The sequence below is a fragment of the Oncorhynchus clarkii genome, chromosome 9, assembly GCF_045791955.1.
Source record: "Oncorhynchus clarkii lewisi isolate Uvic-CL-2024 chromosome 9, UVic_Ocla_1.0, whole genome shotgun sequence".
Taxonomy (NCBI): domain Eukaryota; kingdom Metazoa; phylum Chordata; class Actinopteri; order Salmoniformes; family Salmonidae; genus Oncorhynchus; species Oncorhynchus clarkii.
In genome coordinates this window covers 61,682,481-61,710,060 of record NC_092155.1, presented here as the reverse complement: position 1 = coordinate 61,710,060, position 27,580 = coordinate 61,682,481, and the positions used below count along the sequence as shown (strand labels likewise).

The 27,580-nt window shown below is 42.7% G+C and overlaps 1 protein-coding gene across 1 annotated transcript; it reads right to left on the bottom strand.

Moving 5' to 3' along the window:
* Positions 1-18,140: 18,140 nt before the first annotated feature.
* On the bottom strand, positions 18,141-24,058 carry LOC139417335 (solute carrier family 52, riboflavin transporter, member 3-A-like). The gene is made up of 4 exons (XM_071166603.1): positions 24,007-24,058; positions 19,979-21,121; positions 19,538-19,661; positions 18,141-19,266 (listed from the first exon to the last, which is right to left on the bottom strand). Exons 2-4 carry the CDS (start codon positions 20,995-20,997, stop codon positions 19,054-19,056), a joined length of 1,356 nt encoding a protein of 451 aa, XP_071022704.1. The 5' UTR covers positions 20,998-21,121; positions 24,007-24,058; the 3' UTR covers positions 18,141-19,053.
* Positions 24,059-27,580: the final 3,522 nt, after the last annotated feature.

Sequence of the window (27,580 nt, the reverse complement as noted above, 5' to 3'; positions counted from 1 at the left end):
TGTGCAGTTGCAAACCGTAGTCTGGCTTTTTTATGGCGGTTTTGGAGCAGTGGCTTCTTCCTTGCTGAGCGGCCTTTCAGGTTATGTCGATATAGGACTCGTCTTACTGTGGATATAGATACTATTGTACTTGTTTCCTCCAGCATCTTCACAAGGTCCTTTGCTGTTGTTCTAGGATTGATTTGCACTTTTCGCATCAAAGTACGTTCATCTCTAGGAGGCAAAACGCGTCTCCTTCCTGAGAGGTATGACGGCTGCATGGTCCCATGGTGTTCATTCTTGCGTACTATTGTTTGTACAGATGAACGTGGTACCTTAAAGTGTTTGGCAATTGCTCCCAAGGATGAACCAGACTTGTGAAGGTCTACAATTCCTTTTCTGAGGTCTTGGCTGATTTCTTTGATTTTCCCATGATGTCAAGCAAAGAGGCACCGAGTTTGAAGGTAGGCCTTGAAATACATCCACAGGTACACCTCCAATTGACTCAAATGATGTCAATTAGCCTATCAGAAACTTTTAAAGACATGACATCATTTTCTGGAATTTTCCAAGCTGTTTAAAGGCACAGTCAACTTAGTGTTTGTTAACTTCTGACCCATTGGAATTGTGATACAGTGAATTATAAGTGAAATAATCTGTCTGTAAACAATTGTTGGAAAAAATACTTTTATCATGCACAAAGTAGATGTCCTAACCGACTTGCCAAAACTATACTTTGTTAACAAGAAATGTGTGAAGTGTTTGAAAATCGAGTTTTAATGACGCCAACCTACGTGTCCTAAACCTAAACTTCCGACTCAACTGTACATAATAAACAGACCCGTCCTTATCACTGGATCTCCATTAGAGGGGACTACAGTCATCTGAATCCAGACTACCTGGGACCAGGGACAAAGGAGGGTATTGTAAAGGCAAATGGTAATGGTTTTTACTATAGTAACTGACTGCACGCTGAGGTTCTGAATTAGACCAAGGGCCTGATGTTATTACGTCCCCTGGAGGGCCAAGAGCTTGTCTCTCTCCTTCATGATGACTACAGTGGAAAACCAGGTCAGTGCTCAAATTGTCATGCTCTTTGCCCTCATCACTCTGATCCTCCATACGCACCATTCAGACTGCAGAGGAACAAAGGCCTGCAGCAGGTTGGTACCTCAGTCACATCTTGGTCAGGATTCGACACTGGAGAGATGATTGTTATAGTCTCATATAGGCGAGAATATCTTGCAATGCTAACCCATACTTTCACTGTATAGGGGTGGATATTTATTTAGCACATTTTCCCATATTGTCCTACTATAGCACTGCTCCTGCAGTAGCCTGCAGCAACAATCACACTCTACTACAGTGTTCAGCCGAAACAACAGGCTACAGGGAGTAAGTAAGGGGGGTGTTTTTAATCAGTGAACCCTGGCTGCATCCCTCTTCGTCAATACATCCTGCCCTCTCAGGGATCCTTGAGTTCACAGACCAGACCAGGCCCGGAGGGAAGAGCTCAAGACAAAGACAACACCATTTCCCACAGGCCTAAAAGACTGAGGAGATGCCATTGGGGGCCCGTTGATAAATTACTCTCGTCTGTCCTATGAGAAAACAAGGATTCTCAGTAATTGCATATTTCCCAGAATTCCCACTAATTGCAGTTGTCACATGTGGGGTCTGCGGTGCAGTGAGCCAGCCTGGTCTCTGGGCCTTGGTTGTCAGTGATGTGTTAAACTAAACAGCTGAACTCTCACCTGCCCCCTGAGTAGGGGAGTGGAAGATGTGCAGAGAGAGGCCTGTAGTAGAGGAGGCTAATAAATTGCACAGTGGCACAAAACATCAGCAGTGCAGCCATGGAGTCAGAGGCGCAGAGTGCCCAGTGTATCCTGCCAGACAGACAGACACATGCAGCAGACCCATTAAGGCCTCTGAAATGGGCATGGAGAGATTGTCTTGGTGACACTGATTAAGGACAGCCAGAAGCTACTGCATGTCCCCCCCCCATCCATGATTGGATGTATACTGAACTCTACAGTATAGATGTAACCCGTTAATATATTGTGACAAATTGTGATTTAAGGTCTCTCACACAGAATTAAATAGAATATAGGATCTCTAGCGTCTCTCACATGAGATCTGTGAGTGGCGTAGGCATTACTTCCAACACATTACTCATCCTTCTTTCACACTAATTACATTTTCATAATAAAATATAATTCCCTTCGCTCTGTTACATGCATACTGGCACCTTTATATGAACAAAAAAAATGTAATCTATCTATTAGGATACCGAAAACATACTGTAATGTGTGCAGTTGCACTGAGAGCACCAGAGGTTAGATTATGGAACATGTTAGAGTGTGGAACGTGTACATGCTACATCTTAAAAAATATGGTGATCATGATGTGGGATCTGTTGAAAATAGATTTCTCACAGGTTTCTCAACAGAGTGTTGTCTTGGTTCACCAACATAATGGGAGGGATCAGTGATGGAGGAAGGCAGATCTCATCAGGACTTCTGGCACACTGCGATACCATGGGGTGGCCTGCTGAATTATACAGAGGGGTTGTACAACTACATTTTAATCCACTCATGTTTCAGGCCTGATAAAAGGATTCTCTCCATCTCTTTCTGTTTAATTCACACTATCATCAATCAAATGTGTCCCTCCTCCTCCTCCCCTGGGTTTGAGGGCCTACTGTGGATAGGCTGGGGGTCCCCTGAGGGGGTTAGGGACTGGGGCATGACGGACTGGTCACAGATGCTACAGAAATTAAAATGCAAAAGTCTGTATACATGTGCAACGTGCTCAGTGTCTCAGACGAGTTCGTTTACAACAAGCACAACATAGGGCATTTAGGACACTTTTGTTTGTATAAAATCTCTCAGACAGCTATGATTTTAGGAATTAGCAGATTTATGAAATATGAATCACATAATAAAGCAATAAAACTATTTTAAAAAATGTTTAGCTTGGCTACAAGTGTGTAAGATTCCCTGTATAGAAAATATACTGGTTTTGTTTCTAACAATTGTCAGGAATGCATACTGACAGCAGCAGCCAGTGGCTACAGTAGGTCAGCAGGTCAGCGTCTGAACAAAAATAGAAAATAAAGGATAAACATAATACCTTTATAGCCTACGTAGGTATACTCCCACACAACAACAAAGCATTGCAGAAACCAACCACATTTAATCCTCATTGGATCTTAAACCACGTCAATATGATAATGTATTTTTCCCCCTCATCTTTAATGTGAACTAAAGTTATTGTATGATTCCCCAGTTCTGGTTATTAGTTTACGGGATAATAACATGAATGTTTGATGGGCAGTAAATAATTCAGTACCTTTGTGTTCGTCTGTGGTTCACTACCAGTTCTGATTGAGTCACTTCAAGGCTTCTTTTGTGGATGGAGGGTCCTTCAGCCTAAATGACACTTGGCCAAATAACACTTAAGTACCTGCTCAATATTTTAACAGGCTGGCCATGAAAGAAGGCTTGAGAATGGAATGGCATGGCTGGTGGATTGTGTCTTTGTTAAGCCACAGCAACTGTAGAGTAGAGCACCATTCATGTCATTTAGAGTCTCTGGGCTGACCTATCACTCAACAACATGCATCACTGTCCAGGCACTATGGTTTAAACTCCATGCTCACACCAGGTACAGTTACTTAAGTTTGACACAATGACTAATGATGAAAAAAAAACATTGTTAAATTGTACCACAAAAACATGGGTCATTCTGACCTTGTAAACGCCTCTTTTGGAAAAAGAAATTATATATCCATGTGACATGTTGTTTGAAAAGTATTTTTCTCTTCATTTGTTTTATCAACTCTATTTTCATATACATAATTAAGGCTTGAATTGATAGGTTCACACCTGTTTCATTTTCTTTTGTTGATTGTTCTTGGGTTGAAGTTGTATGTGTTTTTATACTTGGATTATTTTCATCTTGACACAACTTCTCAAATACTGTATTAGAAATGGTAACATCAGAATATACAAATCACAGATTTAATGAAAATATCAAAAAACAGATTGTGAGTTGCTACACCAATTTGAGTAATCAAATCAGTCAAAATTGTGTTTTCAAAATCATTCCCAATTGGGTGTGGAGACTGCTATTGTAGAGTATTTGATGAACGTTCCGTTGATGAGAAAATTAACTTATGTACACTTCATTATAAACCCAGCAGACCTCAAGGACCCAGTCTTTATGAATCCAGGACCAGATGTCAGCCAGCCACAGCCCCAATTAATCTCCATGTCTTGTAACACACCCCTAGAAGAAACAAAACAAAAAAATCATTGGGTCCATATGAGTAGGAGGACAGAGAGTCAGAGACAGTGAGTGGGAAGCGAGGGTGAGAGATGCTATCCAGGGAGCACGGGGTCTGGCTGGCGAGCCTGCACAAGGGGAGATAAGAAGGGGGTGGCTGGGCTGTGGGGGAGCCTGGGTCACAGAGGGGAGGCTGGGGTTATTCATGGCCTTGCCGTGAAAGCTTGAGAAGATTACCCAGGGCCTGGCTGGCAGTGATACTGAGGGAGCGGACAGGCAGAGTAGAGGGGGGCCTCATCTCACCCCCTTTGTTCCCATCCATCTGCTTGGATCTCACAATGGCTCATAGGGACAGGGGAATGGAGGGGTAGAAGGGGGCAGAGGGGGGTGGGGTGGAAGAGATAGGGGAGAACGAATGAGGACTCAAGCACACGGCTTGTTGAGATTGAATGAATAGTGCTGCAGCTGACAAGCTCTGACATACTACATTGGGAGAGGCGATGGAGGCGGGTGTTTACATTGTCTTTTTCCGGGCCAGTAATGGGCCGGCAGCTCCTCTTCACTCTGTATAATCAGTGCTTTGGATAGACTCAGACGCCTCTTCAAACCATGATAAATAAACCACTCCAAAACCTTTGCGACCATGAGGACAGCATTTGTCTGTGATTGTGTTGACCGCCGTATTCATCTTGTTGAGTAATGATCAGATGATAAAGGTGTTGTGTCCTATGAAATGTTGTCCAGACAGACTATACCTATGTACACAACAAAAGGGTTTTGTCCTTTGATTATGTTCCACTTGTAGAATAGCAGACAGGTTTAAAGCGGAAAGCATTAATGTTAGGAAGGGAGTTTATAGTTGTCACGTTGCATTGACAATGGGATGGAATATGAATTTGGTAATATCTCATGACTAAGTTCATTAGTTATGAAATATGGAAATGTATTACTGCTGTGGTCTATGGCTGGATGGTTGCCAAGAGGAATGTGCATGTTTATGTGTGTATAGGTATTAACGCCTTTGTGTTGAGATAGTTTTTTGCTCTTACAACCCTTTGGAACTTTAATGTAATCATTTTAAGGAGATGATAACTCATCATGAGCTGCCACCGTACTTTACTTCATGACTCACTGAATATATTTGTATTTTTATTTATTTATTTAACCTTTATTTAACTAGGCAAGTCAGTTAAGAACAAATTCTTATTTACAATGACAACCTACCAAAAGGCAAAAGGCCTCTTACGGGGTGGGGGCTGGGATTAAAAATAAATAATAATAATAATAATATGGGACTAAACACACATCACGACAAGAGAGACAACACAATGCTACATGAAGAGAGACCTAAAGACAACAACATAGCAAGGCAGCAACACACGACAACACAGCATGGTAGCAACATAACATGACAACAACATGGTAGCAACACAACATGGCAGCAGCACAACATGGTAGCAGCAGAAAACCTAGTACAAACATTATTGGGCACCTACAACAACACAAAGGGCAAAAAGGTAGAGACAACAATGGAATCATCACGCAAAGCAGCCACAACTGTCAGTAAGACTGTGCATGATTGAGTCTTTGATTGAAAAGAACAGAGATGTTCAATTGCTGAGGATAACGACATCGTCCTTATGAAAAGTGTGATCTCTGATAAAAGGTTATATTGCTGTTGCAGTCTAATCTTATTGTTATTAAAATAATCTAATCTTATATTATTAAAATATATAATTCAATCAATTCCCATTGTCTCATTTTACATAACTGTATTTTTAGTAAAGTGTGTTTCCCAAATTTAAGGGGAAATGTGTATTTTGGAACATTAAAGGGTAGTTATCTCTACAAGGGAACCTCAATTTCCAGCATTAATACTATCAATAGAGACTATTGACTGTTCAAACCCCCAAAACACAGGAAGCTTGTCCCACACAACCTTTCTGAAAAAGTTCTGACATTAAGGTCAACACATCTTTTGATTGTCCTCAGTGTAATTGTGTGAATGTACAGTACCAGTCAAAAGTTTGTACACACCTACTAATTCAAGGGATTTTCTTTATTTTTACTATTTTCTACTTTGTAGAATAATAGTGAAGACATCAAACTACGAAATAACACATATGGAATCATTTATAAACAAATATATTTTATTAGTAGCCACCCTTTGCCTTGACGGCAGCTTTGCATACTCTTGGCATTCTCTCAACCAGCTTCACCTGGAATGATTTTCCAACAGCCTTGAAGGAGTTCCCACATATGTTGAACACTTGTTGGCTGCTTTTCCTTCACTCTGCAGTCCAACTCATCCCAAACCATCTCAATTGGGTTGAGGTTGGGTGATTGTGGAGGCCAGGTCATCTGATGTTGCACTCCATCACTTTCCTTCTTGGTCAAATAGCCCTTACACAGCCTGGAGGTGGGTTGGGTCATTGTCCTGTTGAAAAACAAATGATTGTCCCACTAAGCGTAAACCAGATGGGATGGTGTATCACTGCAGAATGCTGTGGTAGCCATGCTGGTTAAGTGTACCTTGAATTCTAAATGAATCACCGACAGTGTCACCAGCAAAACACCCCCACACCATCACACCTCCTTCTCCATGCTTCACGGTGGGAACTACACATATGGAGATCATCCGTTCAACTACTCTGTGTCTCACAAAGACACGGCGGTTGGAACTAAAAATCTCAAATTTGGACTCATCAGACCAAAGGACATATTTCCACCAGTCTAATATCCATTGCTCGTGTCTCTTGGCCCAAGCAAGTCTCTTCTTATTATTGGTGTCCTTTAGTAGTGGTTTCTTTGCAGCAAATCGACTATGAAAGCCTCATTCACACAGTCTCCTCTGAACAGTTTCATGTTGTGATGTGTCTGTTACTTGAACTCCGTGAAGCATTTATTTGGGCTGCAATGTCTGAGGCTGGTGACTCTAATGAACTTATCCTAATGAACTTTACTTATGTGGCAGTCCTCATGAGAGACAGTGTCATCATAGCACTTGATGGTTTTTGCAACTGAACTTGAGGAGACTCTAAAAGTTCTTAAAATGTCTTAAAATAATGATGGACTGTCATTTCTATTTACTTATTTGATCTGTTCTTGCCATAATATGGACATGGTCTTTTAACACATAGGGCTATCTTCTGTATACCACCCCTACCTTGTCACAACACAACTGGTTGGCTCAAATGCATTAAGAAGTAAAGAAATTCCACAAATTAACTTTTAACAAGGCACACCTGTTAATTGAAATGCATTCCAGGTGACTACCTCATGAAGCTGGTTGAGAGAATTCCAAGAGTTTGCAAAACTGTCATCAAGACAAAGGGTGGCTACTTTGAAGAAAAATATATTTGTATTTGTTTTACACTTTTTTGGTTACTGCATAATTCCATATGTGTTATTTCATAGTTTTGATGTCTTCACTATTATTATACACTGTAGAAAATAGCAAAACTAAAGAAAAACCCTTGAATGAGTACGTGTGTCCAAACTTTTGACTGGTACTGTATGCATAGCCCCTGGCCAATACATTGCTGAAATATGAATAGCAGTTCAATTACTTGGGCCCACATGGAGTTAGGTGCTCCTAGAAGAATGGCCTCTCCTTGTGTAACACCTATCATGTGCCTGTGTGTGCACCTCCCAGCAATCCTTCTCACAGCATATTCTATTCTCTCAGCAGTGAATAGGTACAGATGTAGGATCTTAATTTGAGACAGTTTGCTACAGCAGGAAAATAATCCTACAGCAACAGGAAATGTGAATTATTATGTGGATAATAATGAATCATAATTTTTGTAGGGGTTGATACATTTTTAGAAAGAAAAATCAAGAAATTACAAACTTCAGAAACCTTTTTAAACCTCAAATACACTAAAAATGTTAAATGTCCTGCATTGCAGGAAAGTTCTCCTGCAGCAGGGTGATCAAATTAAGATCCTAGATCTGTATTGAGGGGACAAGTGGCAGGCTAATGAGACAATGTGAAATTATGTGTTGTTGTTAAATGATATCCTTACATATTTTGACAGATATGACATTGTGCCGTTCATTATTGAACTCGATCAAAATATATTTTCAAGATTCATTGTCATGTACATCGTAAGGCTTGCTAACAAATAAACACATTACATAAATCATTTCACATTAATTGTAATTACTGAGAAGTTGAGTCAGAGCGAGGAAAAGTCAATATTCCTGTCTTGTTTCTACCCTTCTCTAAGGTGTCCAAACAGCAAAAATACATTTTTAGTTTACATAGGCAGCCCAATTCAGACCTTTTTCCACCAATAACTGGTCTTTTGACCAATCAGACCAGATCCTTTGCCAAATATTTGACAAAATATTAGTATTGGGCTGCCTGTGTGAACACAGCCACGGTGATGGAGAAACATCTCTCTGTCCCAGAGGAGTGTTCACTGAGATGTTCCCAAAAGAATCCCTCCCATCAGAAACCACCGGTGTGACTGCCTGTGCCTGGCACTGACAGATAAACAGTAGACATATGGCCAGTTTCCCATCATCTGCTCTGCTATTTACAGCCCAGTAGTCTGTCACTTATGACGCCTCCAAGGAGACAGGATGACACCTGTTTGAATTCTCAATCAAAGGACGTATCTCCTCTTACACAGATTTATGAAGTCGGATAGTTGGAGTAGATTTTCTAATACAGTAATGCTGTCTTGTAAAGTAGTATTTATCTGTTTTGCAGTGCACCCATAGGACTGGCTTGTTAAGCCAATTAACCACAATAATTATATCAAAAATATTAATCTGTTGAGTTTATTGAGTGGGTCCTCAACCCTGACTTTTTATTTTGGTTTGGATTTTCCTTCATTCTTATCCTGCATTGTGATCCTTCCACTTCAAAGGATCCTTCCAGAGCCAAATATATGTTTTGTTTAGGCTTGAGTCTGTGGCCTATAGGAGAAGATGCCATATAGCAGCATGGCCTGGATGTGGAATGCTCTTTTGTAAGTGTTCTGAAATGCCTTCCCACTCCAAAGGCTATAAGATAAGAGTGGCAGGTAGCCACAATGAAAGAAAGAGAGTAGAAAGACAGTAACAAGGGAATGGGGGTATATCGTGGATCAGAGGGATTAGTTGTTAAGAGGGAGAAGGAATAAAGGGAGAGGGAGAGATTGAGGGAGAGGAAGAGGGAGAGAAAGAGGGAGAGGAAGGGAGAGGGGGAGAGAGGCAGGAAGAAGGAGAGGAAGAGAGGGAGAGAGGGAGAAGAAGGGGGAGAGGAAGGGAGAAGGAGAGGGAGAGAGGGAGAGGGAGGGGGAGAGGCAGGGAGAAGGAGAGGGGGAGAGGGAGAAGAAGGGGAAGAGGCAGGGAGAAGAGGGAGAGGCAGGGAGAAGGAGAGGGAGAGCGGGTGAGTGAGGGGAGAGGCAGGGAGAAGAAAAGGGAGAGAGGGAGGGGGAGAGGCAGGGAGAAGGAGAGGAAGAGAGGGAGGGGAGAGGCAGGGAGAAGGAGGGGAGAGAGGGATAGGGAGGGGGAGAGGCAGGAAGAAGGTGAAGGAGAGAGGGAGAGGGAGGTGAGAGGCAGTGAGAAAGAGAGGGAGAGAGTGTGAAAAGAAGAGTGTTCTCTGTCTGACCTAAAGGTCATAGTGACAACAGGTTTAATATGATTAATCAGGTCAGGCTAACACACAGCACTTACAGTAATTTGACAGGGCCACACAAACGCAACTGTAATCATCGATTTAGTGTTAAAATTACTTACCCTTGTCCAGGTCATGATCTTACAGATGTATGGATAAAGTTCCTTAGCATCATTGTTGTGATAATAATCAACTGACTTTTCCACCAGTTTCACACAGTTTTAAAGGCATTCAACAAGACTTTGGTGGCTGAGTTAAAACCTGTGAGAAACTAAGTAGAACCCATCTCTCAGGTTTAGAGTGTCCCCCTCAGGCCACAGTGTGCTGAGTCAGATGCCAGTGACAAGGTCTTCCAGCCCTCCCTGCCTTCACCTCTCTCTGACAACTGAATTATTCATAAAGGCCAGAAAGACATTGTTAGGGGCCTGGCTGCTAATTTCTCAATGGGGTTGTTGGCTGTCCTCACGGTATTTGCCAGAATGCATATTTGGGAGGCTCGGATTCAAATGACTTGTCAAGATCTCCCCCATGCTTTTTATTATCTATCCATCATCGTACACAGAGTTCAAAATGTGGTCTATACATGCTGTGGAAGAAAACAGGATCAAGTTAAACTGTTACATAAACTGATAGAGCATTAACTCTTACATTTACAGTATACTACTCTCAAGGACATTGTGCCTGATCTGCTGGACGGTGTGTATCTAGGCCCTGTACTGTAGATATACTGAGTGCACTCTCTCTTCACTGGATTCATCCAGCAACAGCAGCACAGGTCACTTTAAGGGTTGGGGACTTTGCCAATTGTCGTCAACAAAGAGAGTGTGCTTGTGTTGTTGTCCTCTCATTGCTGGTACCAAGCCTTAGGGGTATGCAGAGGTCAACTTAGCATATGACATTCTTTCCTGCACCCTATATCTATCAAAATAATTAAGTAAATCATAGTAAAGTGAGGGCAACAGCCATGCAATATCCATAGACAAACATTGGCAGTAGAATGGCCTTACTGAAGAGCTCACTGACTTAACGTGGCACAGTCATAGGATGCCACCTTTCCAACAAGTCAGTTCGTCACATTTCTGCCCTGCTAGTGCTGCCCCGGTCAACTGTAAGTGCTGTTATTGTGAAGTGGAAATGTCTAGGAGCAACAACAGCTCAGCCTCAAAGTGGTAAGCCACACAAGCTCACAGAACGGGACTGCCGAAAGCTGAAGCACATAACGTGTAAAAATCGTCTGTCCTCGGTTGCAACACTCACTACCGAGTTCCAAACTGCTTCTGGAAGCAACATCAGCACAAGAACTGTTCTTCGGAAGCTTCATAAAATGTGTTTCCATGGCCGCGCAGCCGCACACAAGCCTAAGATCACCATGCGCAATGCCAAGCGTCGGTTGGAGTGGTGTTAAGCTCGCCGCCATTGGATTCTGGAGCAGTGGAAATGCACTCTCTGGAGTGATGAATCACACTTCACCATCTGACAATCCGACAGACGAATCTGGATTTGGCGGATGCAAGGAGAACATTATCTGCCCCAATGCATAGTGCCAACTGTAAAGTTTAGTGGAGGAGGAATAATGGTCTGGGGTTGTTTTTCATGGTTGGGGCTAGGCCCCTTAGTTCCAGTGAGGGGAAATCTTAACGCTACATCATACAAGGGCATTCTAGACGATTCTGTGCTTCCAACTTTGTGGCAACAGTTTGGGCCTCAAAAATGCTCTTGTGGTTAGGTGGAAGCAAGTCCCCGCGGCAATGTTTCAACATCTAGTGGAAAGCCTTCCCAGAAGAATGGAGGCTGTTATAGCAGCAAAGGGGGGAACAATTCCATATTAATGCCCATGATTTTGGAATGAGACGTTCGACGAGCAGGTATCCACATACTTTTGGTCATGTAGTGTACTTTGTTTCTTATCATGAATCATTCTGCTTAGAGAAATAATGATGCAGGAATTAAGGAGACCGATCTATGAATAAATGAAAAACATAAATAATAAAACCTTGAAAAGACCACCACTTCTTATTGACTGCTCAACGTCCTCTGTTGTCCTCTGTTGGATACCAGGTATCAAAGTTCATCATTTCAATCAGAAAGCTGAAGACCACCCTTGAACTGAGTCCAAATAAAAGCTTTCGTCATTGTTCTGGACATTAATGCAAAGCACCCCCATCCTCTACAGTGGTCTGGTGGATAAATCATCACCTGTGGTCTTGTCCTCTTACCCTTTTAGAAGTGTCATACATGCAACTGTCCAAAACAACAGCCAAGCCCTTTTGGATCCTTGGTGAAATATTGTAACATTCAAAGACCTATACATTTCCTTGGAGGTGACACAAACACAGCACTTCACATTCAGAGCAAACCTTACAACACAGCCCCATCAAAAACCTGTACCAATGAACGCTAACGTAGGCGGAGATAATAACACCAGCAGGTGCTCAAGGACAAATAGGTAAACGCTGCATCAGCATAAAATAAATCAGTTATGCAAGGTATGCTACTGTTTTGCCATTTTTCAGATGTCTCACTATTTTTTTTAAGGTTACATTTTACATTAATAAAGTGGGACTTTGTTGGCAGCATTGGAATGGATGTCTATGTGGATGTCGATGTTTTTCCCCTGACCACCTCTGTTTGTGCTAATTACAGTCTCTGCATATGTTACCACCTTTATTTACTGCCTTCACCCACTTCAGACATCAGTTTAATAACTAGGAGTGGGAGAGATCTTAACCCTAAGGGAGGACCATCAAAGCCTATCCAACCCCCTTCTCACGCACCCACCCACCCCCTCTTTTCTCTATCTCTTCTCTCTTTCTCTGTCTCTCCCTCCCTCCCCCGCCCTCTCTTTCTATCGCTCTCTGTCTCTCTGCAGCAGATGGACCACCCTGAGGCAAGGCCATGAGGAGAGGGACCTGTGAGAAGGTGGTACTGCCATATGATGAATGAGATCAGGTGTGCTTCAACACAAAGATGCCTCCTGCTCTTTTCTAGTATACATGTTAGCCCCCCAGACAAACTCCTGTGAGACGCAAATGACAGTGGCATCTGTGGCAGAAAATGACCCAACTACTGAAAATCTGGATAATTACATACTGTAGAGACCATTTGTTGCAGATAGAATCACTGTTGCACATTCAGCTGCTGCACACAGGGACACTTGTTGCCCCTTAGCAATAAACATATATTTTCTAGGAAAGTGGGGCAGTTGGGAATAGTTCATGTTAAATTGCATACATTTGTCATTCATTAAACCGTTTGAGAGCTGCCAGTCATATATCTCTGATGCCAATCCAGTCCTAGATCCATAAATATGTTTTCATATGGCTGAAGGTCAATTGAAAATGAGTTTACACATATTATCATCAATCAGTAAGTACAATATAAACAAGAATGTAGCCTAGCCCATATGTATTCTAAGAACAGCTACCAGTATCTCTCCTTTGAAATGTAGTCAATCATTACCCAACTGTAAGCTCACCAGCTGAGGCATTTCACTGTAACCTATATAGCTAATATTACTATGATGGCCTGGTTGAGGACATATTATTTTGCACCCGACCTTTAGCAGAGAATTTGTTTGTTTACAGCACCAATAGAGCAGCAGATATTATGCAAATACGATATACAGCTACACCTGACTGTAATCATGTCTTCTCTCTATGATGCCACTCTGGCATGAGGGTCAGACTCATCAGACAAGCCCCCTGCCACTGTGGCTTCAAATATCAACCAAGGTGGTCTCCCCTTTATCTTCTCTTTTCTCCCCCTGCGCTGGTGAACACAATAATAGCCTTGCTGTGTCCATGTGCGCTCCATGTTAGCACTGTGGCTGTCAAAGGCCATCAAGCCCCTTTAAAGAATGGCAGCTCTCTGAAGTTGCCTCTTTCTGGAGCGGCCATTTTCCAGATGACTAGCCCCACACACAAATGGGCTAGCTCAGCCTCTCCCGGGCTTGGCAACCTCCAGCAGTTGGTGCTCTAGGGAAAGGGGAGGGATACTGGAGTAGAGAGGGCTCTCAGTGTTAAAGGGAGGGTCGACATTAACATAATCATCTCCCTAAAGTGGCATCCAATATTGTTGCAACAAACAATACCTTGCTGGACCCCTCAGAGTAAGCATCATTAAATTCAATGCTTTTATTGTTGATTACCATAGATTTAAAGGTTGTTTTACAGTGGAAAGGGTCATAATGCTACTGCAGCTAAATCTTGGCCTATGATCATCATAGCACTGCATGGGGAATGGTTAGCAATTCGGCAGGTATCCCACAGAAAGATAAAATGGTCCTGGATAATGGAAAACGGTCATCATAAACACCATCCACAGGTCCTCTTACCCTTACGGGATCTTTCACCATGCTACTGCTTGCAGTATCGTTTGCTGCTTGCTTGGTACTGTCAATGATCTCTGGAGTCTGCTACTGTATTGAGCACAGCCTGGCATGTCAGCAGTGTCACTGTATCAATGTTAACCTGGCAACCCATCCTGTACCCATTTATGTAGTACAGACTGCCAAAGCATCCTCACATAACTCAGAGCATCCGGAACAAAGAATGTGTCCCAAATGGCACCCTATTTCCTATATAGTGCACTACTTTTGACCAGGGCCCATAGGGTGTCATTTGGGACACAGACAGAGACAACACACCACAGGGATATACAGTATAATGATATCAATGATAATGAATGAAAATGTCTGGTTGGCCAGCCACTTGGGCTTTGTGTCAACATTAACATCTGGCCCGATCAGGTGCGGTCCATCCCGACACTAAGACAGGAATCAACATTTTCATAAATCATTTCAAGTTGTCATCCTAAGGTTACAGGGCTAGCAGTGCATGACCAAAATAATGTGGACACCTGCTCATTGAACATCTCATTCCAAAATCATGGACATTAATAGGGAGTTGGTCTTCCCCTTTGCTGCTATAATTTATTTAACCTTCATTTAACCAGGCACGTCAGTTAAAACAAATTCTTATTTACAATGACTGCCTACTCCAGCCAAACCCAGACAACGCTGGGCCAATTGTGTGCCACTCTATGGGACTCACAGTCACGAACAGATGTGATACAGTCTGGATTCGAACCAGGTACTATAGTGATGCCTCTTGCACTGAGATGCAGTGCCTTAGACTGCTGCACCACTCATGAGCTCTTCAGTAAGGCCATTCTACTGCCAATGTTGGTCTATGGACATTGCATGGCTTTGTGGTCGATTTTATAAACCTGTCAACAACGGGTGTAGCTGAAATAGCCAAATCCACTAAATAGAAGTGATGTCCACATACTATCTTAGATACTGTACAGTCAATTTCCTTTGAATTGCACAGACAATGTGAAGAAGCACTGTGAGGATTTCACTTTATATACTTGTTATCTACATTTTCTACCTTTATGGTTACAAAATAAGAACAACCTTTTCCCAAACAGTGATTATCATCCTACCGTAAGAATTTAAATACAGTACAAATCACTGACATTTTAGTAAACAGGCTTTTAGACAGATATCCATGAAGAATAGCTTAAAAAATGAGTCTATTTAGTTAGTCACTCATGAACGCTCTTCTATCAGCTGGGTAAGTGTAATAATTATCAGCGTTACAAGTTTTTCCATCCTCCCTACTGTGCGTCTCTATAATTGGTCCCATTACGTGGCACAGTCAGCCCTAGAACAAAGGGTTCCCCGAGAATGGGGTGGGGGTGGAGGTGGGATGGGGGGGGTCATTCGAAACCCTGCAGAACCCACGCCACATTGACAAGCAGGGGGCATTTACATATGCTGACAGACTCGTCCCTTCCAAGGGTGGAGCGTTTGGCACTTCATTAAACCAACATCAATATCTACTGATGAAAAAAAAAGGAGCAGGCCAAAACACTGGGAGACACCATAGTGAAATGACAGAGGGCTGTAACATTCAATCTCATTTTATGGGAGAGTATTATTTAAATAGAATTTCATTTGTACTGGAGTATTAGTGTCTGAATATTGCCTTGTGTGTCTGTCACTAGATTGTCTGCAATTGGTTTCCACAAGCTGTTCACCCGAATATCAGCTGCCAGCATTTGTCTCCCTCTGGGATTGTTCAAGCAAAATGTTCCCCACACAAATTTCCCCCACGTTCTGGATTTTGTTGATGTTTTGACAAAACTGCTTTATCATTTTTCGAGTGTGATTATGCTATTTTATTGCTGGTGGTATAGTAAATTGTTGTAATAATGCTAATCATTCATCCTTGAATGACTGTTGTTTTACCAACTTTACCAAGGGGATCCTACGATCAGTTACTGTGTCAGGCACAGGTGACGTATCTGTGGATTCAGCAACAAGGTAGATAGGATATCTATCTAGAGTTGAGGTTTAGAGTTCATTGCATTATAATTCCCTGAATTAATTCCCTGATTCTGTTAAAGAGGCTAAATCCCCCCATTCAATTTGACGCGCTGCTCATTTATCAGAGAACTGGGATGGGAAGCGGCTGGGTGGGGTGGGGATTCGGTGGTGTGTGAGGGTGGGGGTCCACTCTGGGAGGTGTCGTCCTGACCAGATGGGCCTCTCAGTGGCATAGTAAGAGTCCTCCTCACATGGCAGAAGAGACTGCAGGATCTCACAGAACCAAGACAGGGAATCCAGGTGGCCACAGTCCCTCCTGACCAGCTGGAGAAGCGATGGGCCATCTGACACAAAATTATACACTTTTCTTTTGCTGCTGATGCTGTGTGTTGTCAATGCCTCTCCTCAACACAAAAGCCCGGGCCAATCAAGGAATTTATCCAAGAAGCTAGCAGAAAATCTTAGTTGCACTCAGATATTCAGGGACGTTGTGAAGCAAAGCGAAACAACATTTGAATGCACGATGAAGGCTATAGTGAGTAAGGAGCTGTGAAGTGCCCAAAACGAAAAAGCAACCAACTTTTATATAAAATAAAAATGACATAGAGAAAAATAATCTGATTCACCTTCAACTAAATGTAACACTTTATCCAGAACTATTCTTTGACAATTTCCCTTTTACATAATAACATCCAATAATGATTAAATCATTTGGGCTTATTTATTGTCAATGGTGTGAATAATTCACCGCAGTGATTTCAGGAAAAGGGGTTTTCCTTTCCTCAAATCCAACTGAGAAAGTCGCATCTGCTCTTCGCCTGATCCTCATCTGATCCTCAGCTGACCCGGACTCCCGGAGACAGGGTGGCCCTCATCTGATCCTCAGCTGACCCGGACTCCCGGAGGCAGGGTGGCCCTCATCTGATCCTCAGCTGACCCGGACTCCCGGAGGCAAGGTGGCCCTCATCTGATCCTCAGCTGACCCGGACTCCCGGAGGCAGGGTGGCCCTCATCTGATCGTCAGCTGACCCGGAGGCAGGGTGGCCCTCGTCCTCTTTCTTTATTATTTTTTTACTCAGAGCCGGGGTCAGTGGAGCTCCCAAGTGACCAGCAATGGGGCCAACAGCCGACTAACTGCCTCCTCTACTCTGACTAACCTTAATTAGTGACCACCTCCCTGGGCTTCCCCTAAACCTGGGGCTGGGGGGACCTCTTTGTGGTCCTCAACTCATCTGAGGGGAAGGGGATAGACAGAGATAGATACTGGTAGAACAACAGCTGGTGATGGGGACATCACTATCTGGTTCCTATGGAAGAGCAGCATCCTCCTAAGAGAAATTGCTGTAACCTACAGTAATCTGATTCTCACACATCCATGAAAGCCATAGAATCTCTCGAAGCCACATTGTATGTGAGTGGACACATGAGGTTAAACACATTAACTTCAACACATTAGCACATGATGATCTATAATGTATTTACAAAAACAATCAACAGTGCATATCATATGATGATCTTACATGGAATGTTCTTTCATACTGACACACACACAAGCATAGAGATATAAAAGCCTTTATACAATAAGTGTTGAATAGACAAAGTGTAATTAAATGTATTTTGTGTTGACAAGAGAATCTGCTGGGATACCTGAGGAGTGCAAAAAATAGTTTTTTCTAAGATGGTCTACTACCGCCATCTAGTGTTACAATCTGAAACATTCTAACTAGAGCAAACACCAGTGGGTTCAGCAGAGTGACCGTGACATACACTAAGTGTACATACAGAACATTAAGAACATATTCCTAATATTGAGTTGCACCCCCCCCCCCCCCCCCCCCCCCCCCCCCCCCCCCTCCTTTGCCCTCAGAAAAGCCTCAACTTGTCGGGACATGGATGTCAAAAGTGTTCCACAGGGAAGCTGGCCATGTTGACGCCAATACTTGGCTGGATGTCCTTTGGGTGGTGGACTATTCTTGATACACACAGGAAACTGTTGAGCATGAAAAACCCAGCAGTGTAACTGGTACTTACTACCATACCCCTGTTCAAAGACACTTTTATCTTGCCATTGACCTTCTGAAGGGCACACATACACAATCTATGTCTCAATTGTCTTAAAATTCCTTCTTTAACCTGTCTCATCCCCTTCACCTAGACTGATTGAATTAGATTTAAAAGTGACATCAATAAGTTTTCCCCTTGATTCACCTGGTCAGTCTATCTCATGGAAAGAGCAGGTGTTCTTAATGTTTTGTACACTCAGTGTAAATCTAAGGTTAATTCAATAATAAACATTTTCATGGCACTATAACTAGTAATTACAAACCAAACATGAATCTGGATTCTGCTTGTTTCCTTAAATTCCCAATTATTCAACAAGTAATGGTTTCAAACCATATATTTGAAATAAGATAAGGTTAATAATGCAGATATTTACAACAATTGCTCCAACACCCTTGAGTGTGGGTTGTGAATCATACTGCATAGAAATACATACAATTATTAACTGAACAACAGTTTGAAATCTTATACTTTACTCCATTGATCCAGGCAGATTTTTTTCTCACCACCGGGTGCCCTTGAAGACATATTTAGAGTCCAATCTCTAATCTGAGGCCAGATACGTCATTGTCCTGTCATTGTCTTCTCCTTGACCCCCACATTATTCACACATCACCCCAGTGGGTATAGGTACCAGCAGGTACTCCTGTCCAGGGGGTGTACTTGTATATCAAGCTGCCTCTCACTACAGAAACAAGAGATAAGCTCCTGCCGTATGGGCCGTTCTGGCTCGGGTAAGGCTACTTACCAGTGGGTATGTTAGTGTCTCGGGTATAAGTCATCATCATAAAGGGCACCTAGTGTTGCAGAAGTCTCCTGACTTGAACAGGTTGCAGACATTGACTAAAGGGAACATAATGGCAGAGCCAAGCAGAGAGCCTGTCTGTGCCGCTGCTCCACACCACACCAGGGCGCTGTGGCTCTCGTCCCTCAGGATGACACCCACCATTACCTTCACATAGGACAGGGTCCCCGTAAAGAAGACCCACGACAGAACCTGAGGATTACATTGTGACTTTATTAGTTAGGTAACACGTACTATTCAAGTGTAAGAAGTCAAGTGCCCTAACATGACATACCTGATTCTATACTAATCAAAGGTTTGATGATCAGTTGATTAGTGGAATCAGATTTGTAGTGCCAGGGGAAAAACTAAAAAGTGCACTCCCAGGGTTTCCCAAACTCGGTCCTGGGGCCCCCCGGGTACATGTTTCTGAGAAAGTGTCTCTAGACTGAGGCCTATTTCTACAGGTGGAGTTGTCACTCACTATGATGGTTTCTCCCAGCGCAGAGCCTTGTAGTAGTGGACATGGACTCATGGCGGCCATGGCCATGTTGTATCCTCCAAAGATTGAGCCCAGGAGACACAGTACACCCAGCAACACTAGTGACCTGAGTGCAAAACAGGAAACCAGAAAACAGTTTGCTAACTGTATATCTGAAGAATGTCATTCAACATAAAGATAACCACTGAGATGGCTGCAGTGATGGGTAGCTGAATGTCTATGTCAGTGTACAAACAATATCTATGTTCACCTGAGAACGCTGTAAAAAATGGTTACTTATTGAACAGCAGGAAGCAATTTCTGCACATAATGCTGTCAAAGCTGATATAATAATACATATTGATTTGAGTGTTTGTCCATAAATGCTTGTTGTTGCTTTATCGTCAATAAAAGAGGAAAGCTTGAGGCTGTTTGGGGTTTTACCTTTTAGGAAAGAACAGGGCGACTATACAGGCCACTGGGTTGGCACAGGATGCCAGAGCCGCCGACAGGTGATAAGCCAGGTTACCGTAGGGCATGCAGGAGTACGTCTGCACCGAGGGCAACAGGCCGTTGGTTGCCCCGTTCACACAGACCACCATGAAATAGATAAAAGCTAACTGATAAACAGAGTGGAGTGGTTTAGCCAGCTGTGGCCTAGCCTGACCTGATTCCTCACTGTGGGGTTTTGGGTTATAGTTCTGCTCGTCGGTTACCACTCCAGGGTTGTCGAGACCGAAGCAGACCGACGCCACTGTGTCAGTGTCTGAAACTAGGTTCTCTGTGGACAGTTCAAAGCTGCGTGGGAACCTGTTGAGGGCAGAGAACGCCAGCAGGCTGATGCACATCATCGCCGCCAAGAAGAAGAAAAACACCTCAGGGGAAAAGTTGGGCTGTAGATACTGGGTCTGGACAATGTACATGTCCTTTTCAGTGAGGTTACCAGAGGACTGAGTGCCATTTACACACTTGGCCATGCCGACGCCCTGGCCAAGAGCAACTAGACCAGGGATAAAGCCACTCAGGCCCTCTCCAATGAAGTAGGTGGTGATGTAGTGGGCTGGCAGCTGCATCATGAAGGGCAGGAAGGTAACAGAGGAAGTACAATCCACCAAGGCCAGGAAAAGGGTTAGAATAAAGAAGACTGTGCTCCGTGGTGCCGTTGCCACAACCGTGGTCTCATCCCAGAAGAACGCCAACAGTACACAGGCCAGGATGCCGATGGACAACACACTGTAGATGACAGCGCTCTCCCTCAGCCGGCCCGGACACAGCTTGTGCATGACAGTGACCAGCAGAGGCCCCAGGTTGGCCAGCTGGATGATGACTGTCAGGTAGGATGGTAGCTCCCAGCCCTCAGGGAGGGTGTTGACAATGAGGGGGAGCTCCACCCACAGGCCGTTGACAGCCACCCAGGAGCCCAGTCCGAAGCAGCAGGCCAGAACATGGACCAGCAGAGACATGGCTGTATTGTAGCTGGTCCCCGTCAGGTCAGGTGAGGTGAGGTAGTCTTTTGGAGGAGGAACTTCTTATCTGAAGTGAGGATATATCTGATTGAACAGTTTCAACCTGGCCAGCCTTCAGAGCCTAGAAAAAGAGAAAACTAGAGATTATCTTAACAAATACTGAAAGTCAGTAACGGTGCGTGAGCAACCTCTGTCCGGTGAAGTCCACAAAGCATATTGCATGTAGCAAACAGTTACATGACCTACAGCATAGTCAAGCAAGTTAATGTTTCTAATATTTTCAGACTACCTGGCTTGAATGCTTGCTCGCTAGCCTAACTTCCTTTATTGGGCAATGATGAGCCAGCTAGTTAAAATTAGCCTACAACATCTAGCTACATACTGAACTTCCATCCTCTAAGGGCCAGGGGCACAATGTATAAATTTATGGTTGGATCAGAATCACCGTTATAATCAATGACCGGTATGGAGAATTAAGTAAAACCACTAGTGCCTATCTCCATCCATGGCTAATTTAGGAAAGAGACGATTCTAGGTAGCTAGCTAGCCACTGGAGGACAACGACACAAGGAGATGCAACAATTCAAGTGTTTTCTGTCAATTATATTTAGCTTTTGATGTGATGTGATTGGTGTGAAGCCAAATCCAAACTGGCTTCCCTTGGTGCACCAGGACCATTCACAGTTGAGCTCACTCAGTTTAGCTCAATGCTAGTTGGCTATTATTGTATACTTTTTTTATCAAGGGAGGCAAAATGTTTGCAGGTTTCCCTTGCATTCAACGCTACGGGTTTCAACAATGTCATACTCTTTTTGACCAAACAGCATCAGATAGATGGGCTACACATACAGAGACAGAGGGGAGCTGTTTCACTCGCTCTGATGCTTTTTCGGTGAGATACTGTACATTCAGCCTCTTGCGAATTGAATGAAAATTATGAAACACATTTTGGGGGAAAACCTGGCTTCCCTTGGCATCCATGAATACACACCACTGCTTAAAGACACTGCTGCTAAAACTATCAAGCTAGATCGAGGATGAAATGAGTAAGACAATAATAATATTAGACATTTTTTAAGTATTATAGTACCAAATCTCTCTGCAAGGATCTATCAACAAGTAGGCCTAACCCTAGCCTAGACCAGGGGTTCCCAAACATTTTCACTCAGGCTCCCCTTCCAGCATTAGGGAACACTGGAAACCGCTGATGCACTATCAATTTCGAAATTGCACCTTGTGCATTATTGCAACTTTCAGGAGTAAGTTGAAAGCCAGACTGAGTTCCTTTTTCATTTTTGGGAACTACTGGCCTAGACCATGACCATCGTTACTGTATAACCAAGACTAAATATCACATTGTTATTGTGGGTTTACAAATCAAATGATCAGTTTTGCCTTTTAGATCATAATGAATCAGATTAAATAGAAAGATTCTAGATCAGCACTCATACTCTGAGACTCTTTGTGGATACGTGCCCTGTTATTGAATGTGCATTCATTTTGTCATTGGAATTTGATCATTAACTTTTTGCCAAACAGCTTTTAACCCTACTGTTTTACACTTTAGCTGTGAGTCACACAGGGTGAAGCAACCTGGCATAAGCAGATCTAGGTCAACTGTTTCAACTCTGATGCTCTCTGTGTGACCTGTAATTTATGCACAGGGTGTTGTTGCTCAAGGGTGCAAATGTCACACGTCCAACTTTGAAATGACTGGTTTAGTTAATTAGTTACACTTTGATTACCTAAATGTTATACTGTATGTTAAATGTAAAAAATAAATGTAAGTCAAAGACAACTATCTAACTAACTGTGTAGATGGAGTAATGAGAATCAGATGTATTGTATTTTTCATTTATACAGAGATGAGACCATGAAACCTTGAGACAATACTAGCAATTGTAACAGAGAAGTATTCAGTCTACTCAACGCATTCTTCTTACATGTCAAGCAGCTGAAGTAATTTTCACTTCCCTATCACTTCCCTCTAGAAACACAACGTACCATATGGCTGTGGGGGCCAGCCGGATGCCTAACTACGACCCAGATCATACAGGACACACACTTCTCAGAGGTCTCAACTCGTGACAATCCAAACCTTGAACTCAAGCTGCTGAACTTCACTCTCTGTACCCAAAGTAGCAAATGTTTCACTCTTCTCATTGTTCAGCTAAACATATCAGTTTCATCCATTGTCTGTAACGATGCCATGTATACACAATTAATATTGACTATATTAGTCTTGAGACATCATTTGCTGTATATTTACTAGCTGTGGCTTTTAAGGAACTGGTGCTATTAGCATGTGTATTTTCGCATGACCACCTGCACCTCAAAGCTCTGTATTAAAACTTTTACTTCTGGAACTCAAGTCTCCTCTTTTACTTTAAAAAGTTAACATTGTTACTGCACAATGGAAAAGTCTAAGAGGGATCCTTGGGAAGTCTAAGTGGGAACCAACATCACTTGAAATTTAAAATGGTTCATTTAAATTTAAAACAGTTAAAAGAAGGGTTAAAGGAAGGGTTAAGGTTAGGGGTTGAGGTTAGGAGTTACAGTTATGGTTAAGGTTTAGGGCAGGGACATCCCAAGGATACCACTTAGCACAATTTAGTTTACATGGCCCTGCTCATTTCCTATCTCTGCTAGTGAAAATCAGACAGGCATTTAGCTTCCACACAGGATTTTATGATGTTGGGCCTAACAAAAGACAATGTCAGAGCCAATACCATTACATACTGTGTATCTGGCTTACAAAGCACCAATGTGTTACAGTAATGTAGAGGGTCAGTGTGAACTGCAAGAACTTTCAATTCATATTGATCACTATTATCTTTTGTCAGGGGAACGGATAATCAGAATCTGCCTGAAAAATACCTTCTTTACAATATTGATTTGAAATTGACACACTTTAACTTCCATGATTGTTCCATTGCATGACCATAAGGCAATATTACATTTCAAATACATCTCATAGGAACCAAGAAGATAAATAAGTATACTCACAGGTTTCTTGAGCCACTGAATGGATGCCTTATTGAGGAATCCAACACCCTCCCTCTCTCATCTTATATACAGACCTTTGGGACAATGCCACTGGCTTCTCCTTCACACACAGGCTGGAGGAGAACTAGGGAACTAGTGCCTTGTGGGTAGTTCAGAGTCCAGTCCAGCAGTCAGCTCCACCGTGTAAGAGTAAACTGAGCAGCTGTGCAGCTGTGTCCTTTTTAAATCTGTACAACAGCCATAAAGTTAGATACATAGAAGAGATGGGACGTCCCCTTTCCTCTGCTTGCCCAGCCCCGAGAGACTAATGGGAGACCTATGGTCCCTCATCTCATTCAACAATTATGTGAATGGGAAATTCAGGAAGAAAGCGAGGTTGCTTATATCAGAGGTAGTCAGGTAATACAACCCAGGGTGTGTGTGTTTGTGTGTGTGTAAATGATTGGGATGTGGTATGGTCATTTTAATCATAACAATAATATCCAACAAAAATCTATCTGTTTATTGACCGTCAGAATATACATTGATTAAGACATGAGAGGGCATCTACTCAACATCTTTGACCAATAATGACTCTGGTGAACACTAACTGAGATTCACATGAACTTTTATAGGCCTACACCGCTTTATCCTTTAACCAACAACAATAGTCCATGGGAACAATAACAATATCAGGGATCCCTCCCGAGTGACGCAGCGGTCTAAGACACTGTATCTCAGTGCTTGAGGTGTCACTACAGACACCCTGATTTGAAGCCAGGCTGTAGCATAGATTGGAATATGTTCCGGGATTCTTCCAATGGCATTGAGGAGTACACCACATCAGTCACTGGCATTATCAATAAGTGCATCAAGGCCGTCGTCCCCACAGTGACTGTACGTGCATACCCCAACCAGAAGCCATTGATTAAAGGCAACATTTGCATCAAGCTAAAGGGTAGAGCTGCCGCTTTCAAGGAGCGGAACTCTAACCCGGAAGCCTATAAGAAATACCGCTATGCCCTCCGATGAACCATCCAACAGGCAAAGTGTCATTACAAGACTAAGATCGGATCGTACTACACCGGCTCCGACAATCGTCGGATGTGGCAGGGCTTGCAAACTATTACAGACTACAAAGGGAAGCACAGCCGAGAGCTCCCCAGTGACACGAGCCTACCAGACGAGCTAAATAACTTCTATGCTTGCTTTGAGACAAGTAACACTGAAACATGCATGAGAGCATCAGTTATTCCGGACAACTGTGTGATCACACTCTCCGCAGCCGATGTGAGTAAGACCTTCAAACAGGTCAACATTCACAAGGCCGTAGGGCCAGACGGATTACCAGGACGTGTACTCCGAGCATGCGCTGACCAATTGGCAAGTGTCTCCACTGACATTTTCAACCTCTCCCTGTCTGAGCCTGTAACACTAACATGTTTCAAGCAGACCACCATAGTCCTTGTGCACAAGAACACTAAGGTAACATGCCTAAATGACTACCGACACGTAGCACTCACATCTGTTGCCATGAAATGCTTTGAACGGCTCGTCATGGCTCACATCAACACCATCATCCCAGAAAACTTAGACCAACTCCAATTTGCATACTGCACCAACATATCCATAGATCATGCAATCTCTATTGCACTCCACACTGTAAAGGTCGACCGATTAATCGGAATAGCCAATTAATTAGGGCCGATTTCAAGTTTTCATAACAATCGGAAATCTGTATTTTTGGACACCGATTTGGCCTACTTTTTTTTTTACACCTTTATTTAATCTTTATTTAACTTGGCAAGTCAGTTATGAACACATTCTTATTTTCAATGACGGCCTAGGAACGGTGGGTTAACTGCCTCGTTTAAGGGCAGAACGACAGACTTTTAACTTGTCAGCTTGGGGGATTCAATCTTGCAACCTTACAGTTAACTAATCCAACGCTCTATCCACCTGATTACATTGCACTCCACGAGGAGCCTGCCTGTTACACGAATGCAGTAGAAGCCAAGGTAAGTTGCTAGCTAGCATTAAACTTATCTTATAAAAAACAATCAATCAATCATAATCACTAGTTAACTACACATGGTTGATGATATCACTAGTTTATCTTGCGTGTCCTGCGTTGCATATAATCGATGCGGTGCGTATCGTTGCTCCAATGTGTACCTAACCATAAACATCAGTACCTTTCTTAAAATCAATACACAGAAGTATATATTTTTAAACCTGCATATTTAGCTAAAAGAAATCCAGGTTAGCAGGCAATATTAACCAGGTGAAATTGTGTCACTTCTCTTGCGTTCATTGCACGCAGAGTCAGTGTAAATGCAACAGTTTGGGCCGCCTAATTTGCCAGAATTGTATGTAATTATGACATAACATTGAAGGTTGTGCAATGTAATAGGAATATTTAGACTTATGGATGCCACCCATTAGATGAAATCCAGGAACGGTTCCGTAATTCACTGAAAGAATAAACGTCTTGTTTTCGAGATGATAGTTTCCAGATTCGACCATATTAATGGCCTAAGGCTTGTATTTCTGTGTGTTATTATGTTATAACTAAGTCTATGATTTGATAGAGCAGTCTGACTGAGTGGTGGTAGGCAGCAGCAGGCTCGTAAGCATTCATTCAAACAGCACTTTCGTGTGTTTTGCCAGGAGCTCTTCGCAAGCACAGCGCTGTTTATGACTTCAAGCCTATCAACTCCCAAGATTAGGCTGGTGCAATCGATGTGAAATGGCTAGCTAGTTAGCGGGGTGCGCGTTAAACGTCACTCGCTCTGAGACTTGGAGTAGTTATTTCCCTTGCTCTGCATGGGTAACGCTGCTTCGAGGGTGGCAGTTGTCAATGTGTTCCTGGTTCGAGCCCAGGCAGGAGCGAGGAGATGGACGGAAGCTATACTGTTACACTGGCAATACTAAAGTGCCTATAAGAACATCCAATAGTCAAAGGTTAATGAAATACAAATGGTATAGAGAGAAATAGTCCTATAATTTCTATAATAACTACAACCTAAAACTTCTTACCTGGGAATATTGAAGACTCATGTTAAAAGGAACCACTAGCTTTTATATGTTCTCTTGTTCTGAGCAAGGAACTTAAACGTTAGCTTTCTTACATGGCACATATTGCACTTTCACTTTCTTCTCCAACACTTTGTTTTTGCATTATTTAAACCAAATTGAACATGTTTCATTATTTATTTGAGGCTAAATTGATTTTTATTGATGTATTATATTAAGTTAAAATACGTGTTCATTCAGTATTGTTGTAATTGTCATTATTACAAATACATTTTTAAAATGGCTGATTAATCAGTATCGGCTTTTTTTGGTCCTCCAATAATCGGTATCATAAAATCATAATCGGTCGACCTCTACCACACTGCCCTTTCACACTTGGACAAAAGGAACACCTATGAGAGAATGCTATTCATTGACTACAGCTCAGCGTTCAACACCATAGTGCCCTCAAAGCTCATCACTAAGCTAAGGAACCTGGGACTAAACACCTCCCTCTGGATCCTGAACTTCCTGACGGGCCGGCCCCAGGTGGTAAGGGTAGGAAACAACACATACGCAA